Source organism: Protopterus annectens, chromosome 10.part0, assembly GCF_019279795.1.
Source record: "Protopterus annectens isolate FY-2018-M chromosome 10.part0, PAN1.0, whole genome shotgun sequence".
Classification (NCBI taxonomy): Eukaryota; Metazoa; Chordata; order Ceratodontiformes; family Protopteridae; genus Protopterus; species Protopterus annectens.
In genome coordinates this window covers 1442682241-1442701477 of record NC_056744.1, presented here as the reverse complement: position 1 = coordinate 1442701477, position 19237 = coordinate 1442682241, and the positions used below count along the sequence as shown (strand labels likewise).

The 19237-nt window shown below is 38.8% G+C and overlaps 1 protein-coding gene across 1 annotated transcript in view; it reads right to left on the bottom strand.

Moving 5' to 3' along the window:
• Positions 1-19237, bottom strand: part of LOC122814297 — a 780122-nt gene that overhangs the window by 576235 nt on the left and 184650 nt on the right. The window contains exons 24-26 of the mRNA XM_044086885.1: positions 16684-16944; positions 14612-14878; positions 6361-6615 (exon numbers count right to left, since the gene is read on the bottom strand). Coding sequence (XP_043942820.1) covers positions 6361-6615; positions 14612-14878; positions 16684-16944 — 783 coding nt within the window. The remainder of the gene's footprint in view (positions 1-6360; positions 6616-14611; positions 14879-16683; positions 16945-19237) is intronic.

Genomic DNA, 19237 nt, shown 5'->3' with positions numbered 1-19237 from the left:
CACTGGTGAATACCAGAGACTGCCCCTATGGAAAGAGCAAAATGACATACTCCCTCCAAGGATGAAGAATGCATCACTGGCTGCTTGATTCTCTCCTCTTTGATTGGGCCCCCATAATCCTGAATACATTGGGCATAGCCAAGGATCAGTCTTGGGGCCTCTACTGCTTGGCATATACTTTTCTGAGCTGCAAGCCAAAACCAGTGGTCTGTGGCTGACCAAGCTTGCAGATGACTGCAAGCTGGCTGCTGTCCTAAATTCCCCTAGTGATGTGAACATCCTCCAAGAGGGCTTTACCCAAACTAATGACTGATGCCAGAAGCATGGCCTCAAACTGAATGCCAAGAAATGCATCATTATCCCCTTTGGGGAAAATAGCATCCCTACTAATTAGCACATTAATAACAATGTACTAAGATTGCAATCAGTCGTGAGGGACTTGGGCACCCAGGTTGATAGCAGCCTGACTTTTGACCACCACATTGCCTCCATTTTACAGAAGGCTTTCTATATGGCATACCTCATAAGTAAGGATATTTCATCCAGGAACAAGGAGGTCATAACATTCCTGTACTCCTTCCTTTTCAGACCCAATGCCACCTTCAGCATGTACCTTACCAAGCATATGCAGCAGCTGGAGAGACCACAGAGGTTCCTGACCAGGAAGAGCCAGGGTCTCAAACACCTGTCCTATATAGATAGGCTATAAGCCCTGTCCCTCTACTTAGTCTCATGCAGACTGCTAAGAGGTGACCTGTGTCTGGCATACAAGGCCGTCACAAACTCAGCCTTGATGGAGTTGTTGCATATTCATATGTCAAACTCCACTCATGCAACCCGCATGCAAGACCTTAACCTGGTCTGTGACATTAATAGAACTTGTTAGCAGGATAGATTTGGGTCCCAAAGACTCCTCCATCTGTGGAATAGACTCCCTCTTCATGTCCAGAAGAGTACCCCACTAGCCCTCTTTAACAGGAACCTGGCCGACTGGATGGGAAACAGAAATGTCCTTGCTGGACAGGGAAACAGGTGCTGACTTTGTGGGAATATGTGCAAAATTCTTAGATAGGCTTATAAGAGCCTTCAGGCCAATAGCCTAGTATTATCCTATGAATGTATGAATCTATTAAGCTACTGGCTAAGAATTATGCATGCACATTTCAGGACCACTCTTATGCTGCAATGAGCATGAGAGAAATTCTAGTAGGTAGCATATAAACTCTCACCTTACTCTGTGTGCATCTGCTGAAATGTCTGGACCATACCAGGTGTTTACCATTTTGTATGTTGCACATATCTGGAGCAGTTGGGTTGTCAGCATCCTTGTCAGCGTGTACCTGTACATTTAACATTTTCACTTTATTCTGGCTCTGTATCTTCTGGTTGATGCTGCCTTTTTACCTCATATATTTTGAAGTCTTTATTCATGCAACTTTAAAAGTAATTGTGGAGATGTGCTAATATCTTCTGCTATACTAAAACCTGTCATTTTATCTCAATCTTTCATTTGCTTATATTATTCCAGTGTAAGCAGTAACCTTGGACCAGCTTTTATGGCCTAACTGCTTTCTGTTTTCCTACATTTACAGCAATTGACACATCTTCATTTTTATGCTTTGTAGGTCAGAATAATGTAGTTGCCTGCATTATCTGTTTTGCTCCTCAAACATACATTATGTGTTAAGGAAAACATTGTTTTTGAATTAACCCTGCTTGTGAATGCCTCGTATGCATCATTGGTATACTGTGTGTCAAGACCTGCCTCAGAAATCCCACTATGTATCACCATTACACCTGTGTAATTTGTACCAATAATGTGTATCAACAGCCCTATTTCTGAATTACTCATGTCCCCATCACATTGCTTTAACACAGTCAGAGATTGTACCCAAAACTCTTCATCTGAATCACTCATATGTCACCATTACATTAGTGTACCTCAGTCACCCACTATATACCAAGAACCTTGTCTCTGTGTCTCTCATTATCACCATTATCACCATTATCACCATTACATTGGTATAACTCAGTTACACACACTGGTTGCCAGATGAACACTGCCTCTGAATTGCTCTTATGTATTAGTGTCAGCTCTGCGTAATGTGCACAGTGTACAGTGCTTACCTCCCTGTAATGTGCACAGTGTACAGTGCTTACCTCCCTGTAATGTGCACAGTGTACAGTGCTTACCTCCCTGTAATGTGTACAGTGTAATGTGCACAGTGTGTACTTCCGTGCAATGTACACACTGTGTAGCAGGAACTCTAACTTTGAATTGCTCACCTACACAATGTGTATTAACATTAAGTTCTTTCTGCAATCCACTCTCACAAAAGTGTGTAATAACTGACTTACAAAGTGACTACTAACTTTTAAAATCCTATTCAGAAATATTAGAAAAGTCAAGCTATGAAAGTAAAGTCAGACTGAAAGCATATCATTTATTGCAGTGAGATGGTATTCCCCTCCAAACACAATAGACTACAAGGCTCTAACGAGGAAACATTTGCCTGTACAACTAAACCAAATTTGCCCCATGACAAGATGGTGTGGATATGTTGGTGGCTGGGTATACTTTGTTCAGAAGTGACAGAGAATGCAGAAAGGTAGTTGGAAGAGCAATCTGCATGAAGAAGAGCATCAGATGGGAGGTCAGACAAGCTCAAGAACATACAAATAAAAATCTATGTTAAATGTCTGTGTTTTCCCAGTCTTCTGTTATCCCCCTTACTCCCTCACATCTTTTCTCATCCTGGCTAGTTCTGCTCCACCCTCCCTTCCTTCTTTCTGATATTTGTCTAAAAACTTGTGTCCCTTCTTGATCCCTTCTAATAAATCCCTTTCAACTTTAGCACTTGCTGTCCTTACCTTATGTTTTGCTTTTTTTGCTAGACTTCTTGTATTGTGCCTTATTCACCACCATACAGCCTCTCTTTCACTTCTTTTTAAGCCCTGCCTTTTACCCTAATTGCTACCTTACTATCCTATACAGCCAAACTGGCATTCTCCTGTTTTTGTCTTTTTGATTCTTTCTCAAGTCCTCATCTATAGACCCGAGTTCTCCGTTGCTGACTCATTCACACACTTTGTTTATACCTTCAGTTTGCTTCAAATCTCCTAACTCATCTATGGCCATCTCCCCCAGCTCAGTGTTATTCAGTCTCCAAAAATTCCACATAATCCTTGTCTCTGTGTTCTTACCCTTCTGCCCACTGTAAACCGCAGTGGCATGATCACTGTTGGCTAATGGTACCTCACTATGCCTATATATATCCATGACTTCATCTGCCTTTGTTATGACCACATCCAGAATTCTATCCTTTGTGCACAGTCCTGGACTATTTGGTAGAATTTGTACGGTCCAGAAGTCAATTATCTCCTGCTCTGTCTGTGTTGTGGAGCTTGAAATCTCTTTCTTAGCAGTTAAACTATCCATGACTATTACCTTCTTCATGTTATACTGCTCTTTTGCTGTCTCTTCCATTCTCTCGTTCTTCTCAGCTATGTTTCTTGGAGGTAATACTATCAGCCAACCAGCTACCTCTCAACTTCCCTGTACCATTACTGCTATGATACTTAAAGTGAGTTCTAACCCTGTTCACTACCTTGCCCCTACATTGTTTCATGTTCTTCTTCCAGTCTGACCTCTCATCTGATGACCTCACTTGTGTAGATTTATACTCCATTTTCTGCCATTCCTAAATAACCTCTATCCAGTATCTCCGTGACATTGTCTTGTCACTGCCCCATATTTCTTTGATACGTGCAGTATTCGCTGTTCCTTCCACAGCACTGCTTGCAGTTCCCCAGTGCTCCAAATTAAGTAATAATTCTCAGCCATGCTGCTGATGTCACTACCATTGTTATATTTGCAACAACATATCAAAGTCTGAGATACTCAGTTCAGTTCAGGAAAATTAAGCTAACTTTATCAGTCTTCTCAAGAATTTGCAAATAAAATTCTTAGAATTCACAGCTTGGACTCTTTCAAGCACTCTTCCTATCCCAGTGGATCTCTTTCCTTACACTATAAGACCGAGCACCAGATGCATTCATGCATCTCCACTACCCTTCTGCCCTTGACCTGTTAAATATCTGCACTACACAGGAATACATTTGGCTATTAATCCTTCCCCAGACTTTTTGTAGCCGTGAAACTTGGCTAAGTTAGTAGCATGGTCAGAAGAGTATGCAGAGATACTACTCATGATGGTCTGGAAAAAACACCTGCAGCTGAAACCTGTTGTGCAAATGTCCCTGCTTTTGACAGAAACACTGATACTCCAAACTAATTAAATGTAGAGATTCTATGGTGGTCAAATGAAACAGTGCAAAATACATTGGAGGGTATTATATAGCAAAGCATGCATGGATATCATAAGCTTGGATACACTGGCCACCAGTTGATCTCGATGGAGCTGCAACATTCATCAGATAGTGGGCTGCCATCTAGATTATCACTGTTACCCTTTTTTAGGTCCTATTTTCGAATGCACCCTCTCACAGAATATGTATACTTACTGAGAGCATATATTTGTTGAGAGTCTGTACACATGTAACATGTTGCTGAAGTAGGTTTGGTTTTATCTTATGTAGTAAGTTTGTTACTATATAAGAGAGGTACTGGGTCTACCACAGTGCTGTGTATATGAATATAGGTTATGTATGGATTCTGTGGGCTGTATGTGGGTCATAGCTCTTAACCTCTTTGCACAAAAAATCTGGACAAAGCCAAAAATAATGGGGGGGGGATCCCAAAAATAGGGACAAACTTTAGATATTGCTGTTATAAGAAAGTTGCTATAATTAAAGGTCTAGTGTTACCATACATTTTCTGAACGATATGAAGCTGGAAACTCAAATTCCTGTCATTATTTAGTGAATTTAATCCTCATTGATTTGCCACAAAAAATTCAGAAAAATCACAAATTTTATGAGGAACAGATGAAAAATGTTGTGTCTTTCGGCTTATCCCGGTTAGGGGTCGCCACAGCGGAACTGCGGTCCGCTAATGTTTGGTAGTGGATTTTTACATGCTGAGTTACCAGCCCTGATGCACAACCTTCACCGAAGGCACACCCATTCACGTATGCCTCCACACAGAAGACGCTCTAGCTGAGAATCGAACGTGCAACATCTTGCTATGAGACGACAATGCTACCGCAAAATATGAGGTAAAAATCTGGACATTCTGTGAAAATCTGGAAAGTAGAGATGTACGGTTTGGGTACATGTGTTTGATGGGTATTTCACAGGTAAGGTTCGGAGTGAGTGGTCAAAACTCTGCTGTTCTTGGGGGTTTGTTAGTTATTGCAAATGATTGAAATCAGGTTGTATACTCACGTGTGTGTGTGTGTGTGTGTGTGTGTGTGTGTGTGTGTGTGTGTGTGTGTGTGTGTGTGTGTTGTGTGTGTACGCACATGTGCAAATGGGACTGATGCGTGCGGTCAGAAGTGTGCTGTAAATGCTCTTGTAGGATTGTCTGTGCAGAAGTGAGAGATCAGTTGCTTTTAGTGTTTGTGTAGAGGAACAGCTTTCAGAGTATTTTTTATGAGAGTTGTATGTGTAGCTATGAGATGCAGTGTTTTGCTTGAATATGTTTGCTACAGTGCACTTCAGGTGTGTTTGGTGGGAAAGTATGTGAAAGATGCAAGAGCAGGTCTAGTGTGAGATGTTTGTTTGTGTGACTCTGTGTTATGAGCTTTACTTGCAGAGCTGGTTCTATACATTTTGGGAGCTTACTACCAAATGAAATGTGTGTATTATGTGTGCATTTTTGTGTGTTTCAGTGTGTGGATGTTGACTGGTAAGTGGTGTATCTGTGTGTGCGTGCATGTCTGTATGTGTGTGTGTGTGTGTGTGTGTGTGTGTGTGTGTGTGTGTGTGTGTGTGCGTGCATGTGTGGGCATCTGTACTTACCCATTTATGTGCTTTCATCTGCATATGATAATAGTAATCTCTATGTTTAGACAATTTTAGGAGTTTGCTTGGTGACATTATTTTTAACCTCAGCTGTTCACCTGTACATAATGTAATTCTATGTAAAAATGAACAATTTCACAGTACCTAGTGAAGTTTACTTTTATTTTGGTAGTTAGTTTCCCTTTTTATTTATATATTAGTTACATTGTTTTTTTTCTCTATTCTTTCCAAGTAATTGTCCTCACCTAGTCTAATACCAAGATTTAGGACCAAAACCAGTGGGCTGTTTTGCAGAAAAATGCTTTGCATTGTAAACAGAAATGGAAGATTATAGGAAAGGCATCTTTCTAGTGCTTTGACTGACATTGTCTTCTCTCTGTGTGCAGGATGAAAGACATTCTCATGGTAATTCTGATAATTAGTAGGATATAATACCTGTGATAAACATGTGCTCAGCTTGTGATGTGCAGTTTGTCCCTCCCGCTGTTACTTGCACTGTATAGCTTTGTCCACAATGTAGAGCAGCGAAGTCACAGGTGGTTTGTGTTGTGTTAACAGTCACTGAATGGCCATCATTTCCTTGTGCCACAACCATATACTGCAGGGCTCCATCACTGCTGTTCCAGGATACTGTGACATCATTTGTTTGGCAGTCCAGATGGTGGTGAATATTCTGTGGAATGCAAGGTGCTGCAGAACAAAGAAAGTGAAGGACATGCATTTTTCAGATCATTAATATAGTAAATGGACTCAAACATTTTAATATTTTAAAAACATGGTGTCCCAAAAAGAAAAACAAAGAAAAACATTAAAATGATGTTTCACTGTGAAGGATCAACATCACAATCCTTTGAAAATAAAACAGCTTATGTTATACAAGATTAAGTAGAAATGGCTCTGAAATGAGATCTTCAGCAGGTTCTGACTACTTGTATTAACTTGGTCTTAGGATTAAAAAATCACCTGTTACCCCGGTGTTAATAACAGGACTCATGGGGATGACATATGATGTGTCAATGAAACAGCACAGCCACGTACACTACAATAGTATGCTGCACAATGATACAGCACAGCCATGTACACTACAATAGCATGCTACACAATGATATATCACAGCCACTTATGGTATAATAGCATGCTGCACAATGATACAGCACAGCCACTTACACTACAATAGCATGCTGCACAATGATACAGCACTACCACTTACACTACAATAGCATGCTGCATAATGATACAGCACTGCCACTTACACTACAATAGCATGCTGCACAATGATACAACACAACCACTTACACTACAATAGCATGCTGCACAATGATACAGCACTACCACTTACACTACAATAGCATGCTGCATAATGATACAGCACTGCCACTTACACTACAATAGCATGCTGCACAATGATACAGCACAGCCACTTACACTAAAATAGCATGTTGCACAATGATACAGCACAGCCACTTACACTACAGTAGTATGCTGCACAATGATACAGTCACTTACATTACAATAGCATGCTGCACAATGATACAGCACAGCCACGTACACTACAGTAGTATGCTGCACAATGATACGGCCACTTACAATAGTATGCTGCACAATGATACAGCATAGCCACTTACACTACAATAGCATGCTGCACAATGACACAGCACAGCCACTTACACTATAGTACCATGCTGCACAATGATACAGCCACTTACATTACAATAGCATGCTGCACAATGATACAGTACTGCCACTTACACTACAATAGCATGCTGCACAATGATGCAGCACAGCCACTTACACTACAGTAGCATGCTGCATATTACTGAAGTATAATATGCTATGCAAATCAGCCTAAAAGACATGATGTACTGCGACAGGCTAGGCCACCCTGTACAACTAAAGGTACTAACTCATAAATCTGGATTCCATGCAGCGAGTTTCTTTCATCTTATTATGTCACACTTTGTACTCCTCTGTACCCCACCATTGCTGGCACTTTGCCATACCATAATGTACCCCTTACTAGTTCTGTAACTTAGTAGTAAAAGTTATTTTGCCCAGTGTTTCCCAATAAAAGCTACTGTTTCATCTAGTAATCCATACAGGCTTTACAGAATATACTTTCAAGATAAGTTTGCCTATGGTTTATGACATATGAACACTTTTTGTTAGCAGTGATGCTGTTTTCAGTACGTATATTCACTAAGTGAGGTTCCCACAAAATGCTCTTCATGTTACGAAGACATAAACTTTCTTAACTATCACTAGAAAGGAATATGTTATCCAAAAGAGTGGAAGTATTTAACAAACTGTGCGAGAAACTTGCAGACTTACCCACCCACACTACTCACTTTATACTGCATGCTGCAGCTTGTATTTATTAGATGGATTTGTTACCATTTGTAAATACATATCAAAATCTGATAGTGAAAGCCAAACTGAAAATGGGTAAGCGTATTAAAAAAATGTCTCAGCAATTTGCATCTGTAAATATTTTCATTCTTGAATTCTTCTTAAACACATTGCAGACTTTTACACGGTACATGTTAAAGGCTTCTAAACATCAGAAGCGGTACAACAAATGCATATTAGGCATTCATTCAGGTATGCCTTCTTGAACAGATTGTAGAAAAAAAATGAATTACTTGTGTTAGTTTTTGTCAAAAATTAATTTATAAGTCACTTACTGAACTGTTGCCCCCCAAGACAATACATTTAGCAATGACATTTAAATCTACCCCCCCCCAAAAAAAAAAATAGGTGATGGGTGGAACCGTCATGCCAGTGGCCACTGCTGAAGGTGTTAAGGTGTGATTCTTTATGTTTCAAAAGCACACTGTTCATCACTCAAACTTTCATGGAACCCCATTCTTTAAACAATCAAGTCATGTAAACTTTTGATATATCTACATTAAAATGCAAGAGAGGAAGTATGCATGTATTGTTAACTGCACATTTTAGGCAAGAGATGAAGAGGAATGCAAATTCAGGAGTTTATAGTGAACAGTAGTGGTGCTGTGGTAGCATTGTTGCCTCATAGCAAGACGTTGTCCCGTTCGATTCTCAGCTAGTGTGTCTTCTGTGTGGAGGCATAAGTGAATGGGGCGTGCCTTCATTGAAGGCTGTGCATCAGGGCTGGTAACCCGGTATGTAAAAATCCACTACCAATCATTAGCGGACCGGAGTTCTGCTGTGGCGACCCCTAACCGGGAAAATCTGAAAGACACAAACATAGTGAACAGTAGTAAAGTGTAATATGGTTCTGTCTGTGATGGATAAGGATTTGTTAGAAGAAGATGAGCACAATAGACTGTGAGGAAGATAAATGAAGATATTTTGTTTTAGGCCTTTTATAAGATGAATGTAGATGTTACAGACGTAGTGAGGAGACCAGCATGCTAAAGGAGTGGGCAGAAGGAGGGGCTTTGACTATAATACACTGAGTCAGTGGGAAAGTGCCTGGCATGTTTTTGACTCATGATATGAGAGATTTGGACTTGTAGGCTGTGGAACATTTCCCTGTGGAGATAAATGGTTGGAGACACATGGCTGATTTGAAATTCAGCTGCAGAGGCACACGTGTTTATTTAAGTTCTGGGCACAATGTTACATACTTCTGTGTGTCCACAGTGAATTTGCACCAGCCATGTGTCTTTGCATCTGAACTGCAATTCAGGCATGTGTTCTCCGGTAAATGACATGCAACCTACAAGCCTGAATTCAGTGTTTCTGCATACTCACTGGAAGTTGTAACAAAACTGAATAGGACTCTGAGTTGTTGCTCACTGCAGTGGCAGTACAGTTATTTTAAGTCGGAGTCAATTTAATTGGCAGTTGATCTGCTCCTCAGGGAGAGACAATATTCATTTATTTATTTATTGACATTTGATTACTGGCAAAGTCGGACTGGGTAGGAGCTAATTTTAAGTGGAGGCCAGAGAAGAAAAGCTCCAAAGTAATACAAAACATTTTAAGAACAATAATTTTACAGTCTTTACAAGTAATACAAAAAATATGGTTTAAATAATTATACCAAATTAGACATAATATGAAAACATTGGTTAAGAATAGATACAAGCTATATGACAATGATTTGATAGAGAAAACTTAGCCACTTTATAGAGAAATTAAAGTTAAGTTAGCATAATACAAACAAGAATTGCAATATGAAGTGTGAGAAAATCAGGCTTGTGGTATATTAAGAGAGAAAGCCAGGGGAGGGAAACTGAATTTGTTAAGGAAGTGAGTGAAGACGGGAGAATAGGGAGATGTAAGGTATGAATAGGTATCTGTTCACATTTACAAATATGGTTTATCCTGGTGTTGAGGAAGAACAGAGACAGCTTTTGACTAGGAAGTTTTTCAGTATGGTTTTGAAGGATGAGAGGAAGGGTATTGACCTGATGGATACAGGTAAGGAGATCCAGGCCTTAGCAACATGATACAAGCACAGATAATGCCCAGCAGATTTGATAGGTTTGTGGACAGACAGGAGTTTTTGGTCATTATATCATAATGATCATCTAGGAACATAGTTGTACAGAATGTTATTTAATGTTGGACAAACCGATGGATTCTGAATAATTTTGTAGATGGCAACAAACTGTGTTTATGTCAGTTGATGGAGCAGTTCTAATTAATTTAGACTTTTTAGTGCTATACAGTGGTAAGTTCTGAAAGGGGTATTTGCTGCAAATTTAGCAACTTTGTTATAGCATTGTTTCCGTTTTGATTTTTGTGAAGCCTGAAGGTTAGTAAGGATGGCAGTGCCATAAAGAAGTGTGGGGAGGTGATAAGTAGTGGCAAGTGAAGTTTTAGTTGCATCAGTGAGAATTTTTTTGGCACTATAAAGCATCCATAGTTTTTCCTGAGTTTTTCTTATGCAATTTTGTATATGCAGGTTGAATTTAAGATTATGATCCACTATCATCCCTGGTAATTTGCTATGAGAAGTGACTCAGTGGTTATATTATCAAGACAAAGAACTTAAAACTTTGTTTTTTTTTCATAGGATAGGGATTTGGGAAAAAAGTAGTAGTTGTGAGTTACAAAGTCAAGTTTCAGTTTCGAAGGTTTGCCATATGTTCCGATGTGCAAATGAGTGTGGAGATATCTGCATACTCTGTTGGGGAGGCCTGTTGTGTGGATGTGTGGAGGGTGTTGGTGAGAATGTTAAAGAGGAGGGGACTAAGGAGAGAGCCTTATGGTCCACCAGTGGTGACTGTGAGGTATGGAGAGAGGGTGGACTGACAACTACTGGACAAGTAGCTTTTGAAGCACAGAAGGGTGGGCTGAGAGAGACTTACTGAGGACATTTGAAGTAGAAGTTTGCTGTGACAAACTGTGTCGAAGGCTTTAGACAAGTTCAGATATAAGGAGGAGACTAGTTTGCCATTATCTATAGCATTATTGACAGTATCTACATAATTTATAAGTGCAGTGTTGGTAGTATGGTAAGGAAAGAAGCCATGTTGTATAGGGGACAGAAATTCTTCCTGCAGGAGATTGTGTAGCAATTATTTCTGAATGCAATTCTCAAGTATTCTGAAGAGGGTGATAAGCTTGATACAGATCTAAAAGTTAGTCATGTCTGCTGAATTTCCTCCTTTGTGCAGATGGATGATGTGTGATGTTTTCCAGAGAAAAGTAATGTGGGATTCCTGGCTTGACCTGTTTATAAGGATTGAGACAAGATAGGCAAGGATAATGGATACTATTACGGTACTCATTTGGAAGGTCATCAGCTGAAATACAGCGTGGTTTGAGCTTGTTAAAGAGCAGTTTTATATAGGATGTGGACGCTGGTTTGAAGGTGAAATTGGATGAGGTGATACATGGCTGATGGGCAGGGTTAGGATTATATGTTGGGGATTCCTTGGTTAGAGATGCTATACAAAATATGAAATAAGAGTTGAATTGTATTGCAGTTTTGAGTGATGAGTTATTGAGACAAGGGTTGGGGTTGAATTTCTGGCCAGGCTGTCCAGAATTTTTTTAGGGTTGTGTTTAGTATTAATCTGAAAGATATAATAATATAGTTTATTGTCTTCATTTATTTGCTTTTTACTACAACTGAGTAGCATTCTGAAGTTTTCAAGATATTGTGGTGTTATAATTTTTGCCATTCTATCCAAGCTTTTTCTCTAGCCTGCATTAGCATTCTGCTTTCTTGGATAGCCAAACTAGATTATTTGTTTTCAGTCACTTCCTTCTAGGAGGTGCAAGGCTGTTTAGGATATTCAGGAAATTTATTGAATTCATTTAAAGTATCATCTAAGGGGAGGATTTTAAGAAGTTCCAGTTAATAGATGATAGGGTAGTAATGAACATTTCTGGGTTAAACTTAGAAACGTTGCATGTTGTTTTATAAACATGTCATTTAATTGAATGTTTGAGGTGCCTGGTTGTTTAGATTGGAAGTTGATCACAGAGACAGTCAGACATTGTACCTGAGGTGGTGTATCTGCTAGTGTCTGATAACAGGATCCAGTATAAAAGGGAACTTATAACAGAGAGCTATCAGTTTATAGCCTATACAAAGCAATTAGCACAAAGGTACCAAGTAGAACTGTTTTTCTTTCATTTCCCAAATGCAGAAACCTGTCAACCAGGAAGACTAAGTAACTAACATATACAGTGTAATCTACTGGTCAAGAGAAAGGACAGTGACCAACTTTATAAGTAGTCCTTAGAGTGCAAGGACAACTGTGTTGAGTGTGTGTGTGTGGGGGGGGGGGTGTTAAAAACTAACTTCCAGCACAGGTAGGCATGTATTTGACTAGATGAAGTTAATACATAGCAAGGGTCTTCAAGTTAAATTTGCTTAAATTGTACAAAGACAAAATTCTCAGTGAATGCGTTTGGGAGGCTCTTGTGGCAGAGCTTCAGCAGTATCTGAGTCAGATGTAGTGACCCCAGGCTATTGAAGTATCAGTCCAGTAGAAGTAATAAATAGTAATATGGCTCTGTCTGTAAAGGATAGGCATTTGCTGGAAGAAGATGGACACATTACACTTTTTCACTGTTCATTTCTTTACTGTGCACTGAACAGTACTAAAGGCCCAGCCCCTACTTTTGGAAGGCCTGATAAAATTGGTGCAAATTGTGCAAATCAGATGATGCAGTACACCTGGCAGATGACTCCTGAACTGTACACAGGCAATGTGTTTGGCTTAATGCAAATTAGATGCCATGCAATGAACAGAATGTGCTGTAAATATAAACATTATTATGCAGGCCAAATGTGGGGCCTGCCCAGCCAATTATGTGTATATAGGCCAAATATAAGGATATGCCTGTTTATAAGGCCAACATTGGGGACACACATTTACAGGCAAAATGAAAGTGAGCTTGTGGCAAGCCTGCAGCAACAAGGAGTTAATTCGGTCACAGTCTCACCACAGGCACTGAATTTTCATTTTCTGTAGAAGACCATGTAGATACCACCACCACTTCAACTCTAATGAGGGAACATCCCACACGCTAGATAAAAATAATTAAGTCTGCCTCAGAATTAGCCTTCTGTATTCATTTTAAGAATTTACTAGATATCTGTTTGAGGAATAACCAATTTGTACCATGATGTACACTACTATTTTTCCTTAGGGGCAGTTGCATTTACTTACCTACATCTGTATATAAATATGAAGATATGATGAGACTATAGTCATAGTAAATGGTGATATTTGGTAGAGTAAGTCTGTTCTGTATCTATGGTGGGGAAGGGGAGTGCTGAAGGAAGCATTTCTTCCTGGTCCAGAGAAAAAGTAAAAATGTGCTTGAAAAGGAATAAGGCCTTAAAAAGAAAATCTGATGTTAAAATTATTGGCAAAATCCTTAATAAATTGATGGATTCTGTGAAGACTCTATAATGGATAGTGTTACCTCCTACAGGCCCAGTTCACAATAGCTGCTTCATTTAGCTTGTACCCAAGTACAAGTGCTGAGGCATTCTCCGTTTTAATTGCAACATTTACTAGATCTTCTGTAAACTTAATAGTAGACAAGATTTAAACACAAAGGATGCAAGGAAAGGTTTGCCCTGAAAAGGCATTTCAATCTGGTCCTGTGTCAAAGATGTGCAAAGAAGTTGTTATCCATTTATATTTATTTATTTATTTATTTATTATTTATTTGCAGTTGGTTTACCAGGATAGTCCATCAATGGAGTCCTGGGGAGAAAAGCTCCAATATAGACAAAAATTTGGTACATACATTAACTACAATATAATTATACAGAGTAGAGATAAAAATTAATACATTTAGGCTTGAATTTGAGAAAACATTTAAAGATGTGGAGGAAAAACTGTGATATAGACAGAGTAAATAGATGCTAAAATTACTAGACAATTATGCACAGTAGAGGTAAAAACATTAATACATATAGGCATAAATTTGAGAAACATTCAGAATTAAGAACAGTATTGAGATAAGCAATCAGGGGAGTTATTGAAGAGGAAGCTCAGAGGGTCTTAGTTAAATACTTATAGTGTGGAAAAGTAATGCATTATAAAATAAATTATTTGCAGATGTCATTAGTCTCCTTGAACTGTAACCATTAATTTAAATATATACCTCACTTTGGCTAAAGTCATAAACAGGTGGATGAGTTTTCTGACAACAGCATTACAAGTTCACAATAATGAACAGAATAGTTGCATATGCAAAAACATAGACGACACTTGTGGTTTACCTGTTTCAGTAGTAATGCTGTCACTTAGAGTACTGTTACACGATTCATCTTCACTCACACCTAACACAGTAACTTGGTAGTGTGTCCCACACACCAGGTCACTAATCTCACAGCTGGTGTCATTGACGATGCATAAGTGCAATCTACCATCCCCATCTTCTGCTGTTGCAATGTACGAACCTGCACCAGCTGCCTTGTTCCAGGTAGCCAACATGATATTACTATCACAGTCCATGAAAACATCAGCTAGGCGTGGAACACATGGTGCTGTAGTAAATACAGAAAAAAGAGGAAGAAAATTAAGATCGTTTTGAGGCTCGTGGAAATCAGGCTTTCCAAAACCATGTCAGTAATAACTAGTTAGGTTCTGAGGAGTGGATGCGCAGCACATCTGTCAGCATGGCTGAGCAGTAGACTAGTGCTCACATTGGAAGCATGTACTGCTAAGCATTGTTCCGTGGGCATGCACAAGCCAACACAAAAAACTAATTACCATGATGTATGTTTACAGTCCTTCCTACAGAAACATTCCCATCTATCACTCAAAATCTCATTATGTTACAACATGCTGACTCTCATTTACTAGTAGATGTGTTTTCAGTGAGTGTGGTGGAAATATGTCCCTCCTGTCACATATAATGACATCACTCTAACTCTACCCACACAGATTCCAGATGTCAGGATTAAACTCCAGATTCTGGACTTGACAAGTAGCAGTAATAACCTCTGTACTATCCTGACATCTGTGAGACAAAATGTGTGAAGGTAGGCAGATTATCAGACAACCTACATACATCGTTGCCTACTTTTTTCTCAATCTGTTAGTCAAATAACATGTGCATTTGGGTTTCAGAACATGCATACCTTCCTTTTTTTTTGCTCCGGGAGCTCTTGGTCTTCTCCCAGGTGAATTTCTCTTAACAGCAAAGTAATGAAATAGTAAGCCATCTTAATCTGGCAGATGGCAGTTGTGCAATTTCATGTGATTGCTTCATGATTCAGACTTCCATGATATGGAATAAAGGCATTCTTTCAATTAAACTCAGCCCATCAGTCTATACCTTCAGAAAGGAAGTGGAAACCCTCACTGACAATTGTAGATTTCAATGGCATCAAGCTGCTTCATGGTCAATAGGCTTAGAACTTGTTCACCTTACTAGTAAACTTATAAAAGGGATGTGTATTGCTTCCTCACAGCTGTTTTCAAATTGAGGTACCCTGAGGAATGCTAACTTTGGAGATACCTTACTAAGTAAAAATTATCATACAGGCCAGATATGGGACCTGCACTGCCATTTATGGGCAAAACTAGACCACAAAGGATCATTTTCGGGAGGAAAACAGGAGCATTATCTGATTAAGTGATTTATTCAGAATCACCAGTTCATTATGGGAATCAAACCCTGGACTGCTATAGAGTCTAGTTCTAAAACAAGTAGTTTTAAATCCCTGTGCCAAAGTGTAATACCACCAAAATGGAAAGGTAATGAATGTTGTGCCTGTAGTTTCAGGAACTGTCAACTGCAAAAGACAGTTTTTGAAAAAATATATATCCATCGATCTGATTATTAATAAAATGTACTTTGAAAGCTGCTACATAATTTATATTGTTACGGTTTTCAGGCAGGGGAAGAAGGACTCAGTTGTCAGTATTTGGCATTCCAACCCTTTGTATTATTTTATTTTATTTTTACATTAGTTACACCACTAGACTGTGTCAAACTGATCTACAACTTGTTTAATGTTATAGAAAGCATTTATTAATTCACTTTAGATTTCATTCCCTAAAAATTTAAGTAAAACAGAAAATATTGTTAGGATTCAGTGTTTGTCTGGTAGTTTACTGCTCTTGGAAATTTGGAGTTATTGAACTGTTATCTAGATTATGGTAGCCCTACATTCAGTTTCTTAAATGACTATAGAAATGTAAAATAATTTGTTTCCACATTTTTAACTTGTTTAAATTTTATAATAAACTGTCATGTTATCAAAGGCATTTTATATATTAGTAATCATGCACATAAACTGGAAGTGCAAAGCTGAATTACCCAAAGACCATAAGCACACATTACCTGACTGAACGGAAGAGCTTATGCTTTCTGCACTGGTACAGCTGCTGTCTGAAGCAGTAAGAGTCACATTGTAGGTTTCACCACAGATTAGGCCACTAATGTCACAGAATGCATTTGTGGTGTTACAATAAGTAGAGTGGCCACTGCTGGTGATGGCACTTGCTGTGTAATACATGGCACCACTGCTGCTGTTCCATGCCACTGAGATTGTCTGACTGTCACAATTCAGATACGCTTCAATGTTGTCTGGTACACAGGGCACTGCAAGTAAACATAAATAAATAAATAAATCCATCCATCCATCCATCCATCCATCCATCCATCCATCCATCCATCCAAAGTAGTGAACAGATTTATGAGTCTCTAAATCAAATTACATGACATCCCATATTCAGTGGTATATACTAAATATGCTAACTAGAAACACGATAGGAAGATAAACAAACAGATGTTATTTGTATACAATTTACAATCAGGTTGTCATACATGTCTGTTGACTAAGGTAAAAATGACCATGACGTCCGATATGATAATCTCATTAATTACATGGTAGGCCATTCTGTGTACTAAGCACTTGAAAGCAACTTTCATTAAATGCAGATATTTGTAATTTGTTGAACAAATATTTGAAACTGCTCATATTTATAAAAAATAATGATATTTTAAGACAGTGAGTGAAAATGAGTCATGGGATACAAGAGATGGGCTGGACAGTTAGAAGACATACATGTAGAATAATGGCAGAAAAGATTAAAGAGGAATGGTACAGGGAAATTACGAATAAGGACATTGTTACACTGTTTTTTTTTTTTTTACACAGAAGAAGGATGGGGAAATGTGCTTACAAATGTTGTGGGGGGAGTAGAAAGTATAAAAAATAAATGTATTGAGCCATTAACAGCATGGGGGGGGGGCTTCTGTTGCTTACGTCAGTAACCTGGGCTTGATTACCATCCTGGATAAAACAGAACTAGCAGAAGATAGAGAGGGTTTGAAGGGCTGATGGCTAGTTCTCCTATCACAGTTTTTTTTTCTGGCATCCCCTTAGTGCAGGTTCCAGGATCAAGCAGATGTGTTGGGAGGAAAAGAGACAGAGAGAGAGACAGAAAACTGTGTCAGGGTGTATATGTGGAAAAATGCACACATTTTTCAAAATGCATCTTTCAATTTCTGTCTTTGTTGACTGGTGTCCATCATTTGCTAGGCCTCCATCCCCAGTCTCCAGATCAAGACATAAATAAAATGGTCTGTCAGTATGACACTATCCTGACAGCAGGAGAGGCATTTCTCTTTGGCATAGCCTTAATCTGAGACCATGTACATGGCACTATTCCTGTCAGCAGGAGAGGCATTTCCCTTTGGCCTGGCCTTAATCTGAGACCATACACATGGCACTATCCTGTCAGCAAGAGAGGTGTTTCCTTTGGCCTAGTCTTAATAGAGGGTGGCCTAATGGTTAAGGTGTTTGCCTGACAAACACAAAGTGCAGGGTTTGAGTCTCACAAGGGATAATTTGCTAGGCTTAAAATGGCTCGCAAGGGCTATTAGCCTAGTACGAATCTATGAACCTATATATATATATATATATATATGATTTGCCTTCATTTGATCAGCTAACACGAATGTCAACATCCTGAAGGTAAAACATTCTACCCTGAAAACAGAAATGTTGACTTCCTAGTACACATGCAACTTTAAAACACTATTTTTGGTGGTGTGGGGGAGTTGCACCCTTCCACCTCCCACTTGATGGCTGTGCCAACTCCCCCAAATATATATACTAACTCAAGATAGTCCCTGGGAAAAGGAATATTCCCCAACAAAGACATTGTCAGTCTTACCTGTTAACTATCTGTATATCTATATCTATATCTATATCTATCTATCTATATATATATATATATATATATATATATATATATATATGGATCAGTGTCATTTCCATTTAGCCGAAAATGTCTAACATAGGGTCCAAATCGCCAAAAATCCATTTCGCCAAAAATAGTACTGACAGTGTATCTGCCCTTTTCCCCACTGTAGTGCAATTTCGGAGTGAGAATATTAAAGTAAGGGGTGTGTGGGGGGTGTGAGGGTCATAGCCCCCCCCACCCAGTACAGTTTCATATTGTCTAGTATTGTTTTATATTGAGCAGTCCCTGTTAAAAGGTTAAGTAAGTAGTTTATAACCTGAGTAGGTGGGGGCTACGTCCTCCAGACATCCTCTACTTTAATATTCTCACTCCAAGATCGCACTACAATGAGGGAAAAGGGCAGATACACTGTCAGTACTATTTTTGGCAAAATGGATTTTCGACGATTTGGACCCTATGTCAGAAATTTTCGGCGAAATGGATTTTTGGTGAAATGTCATAGACCTATATATATATATATATATATATATATATATATATATATATATATATATGTGTGTGTGTGTGTGTGTGTGTGTGTGTGTGTGTGTGTGTGTGTATCTATATCTATGTATATATATATATATATATATATATATATATATATATATATATATATATATGGGTCTACCTGACATGGTCGA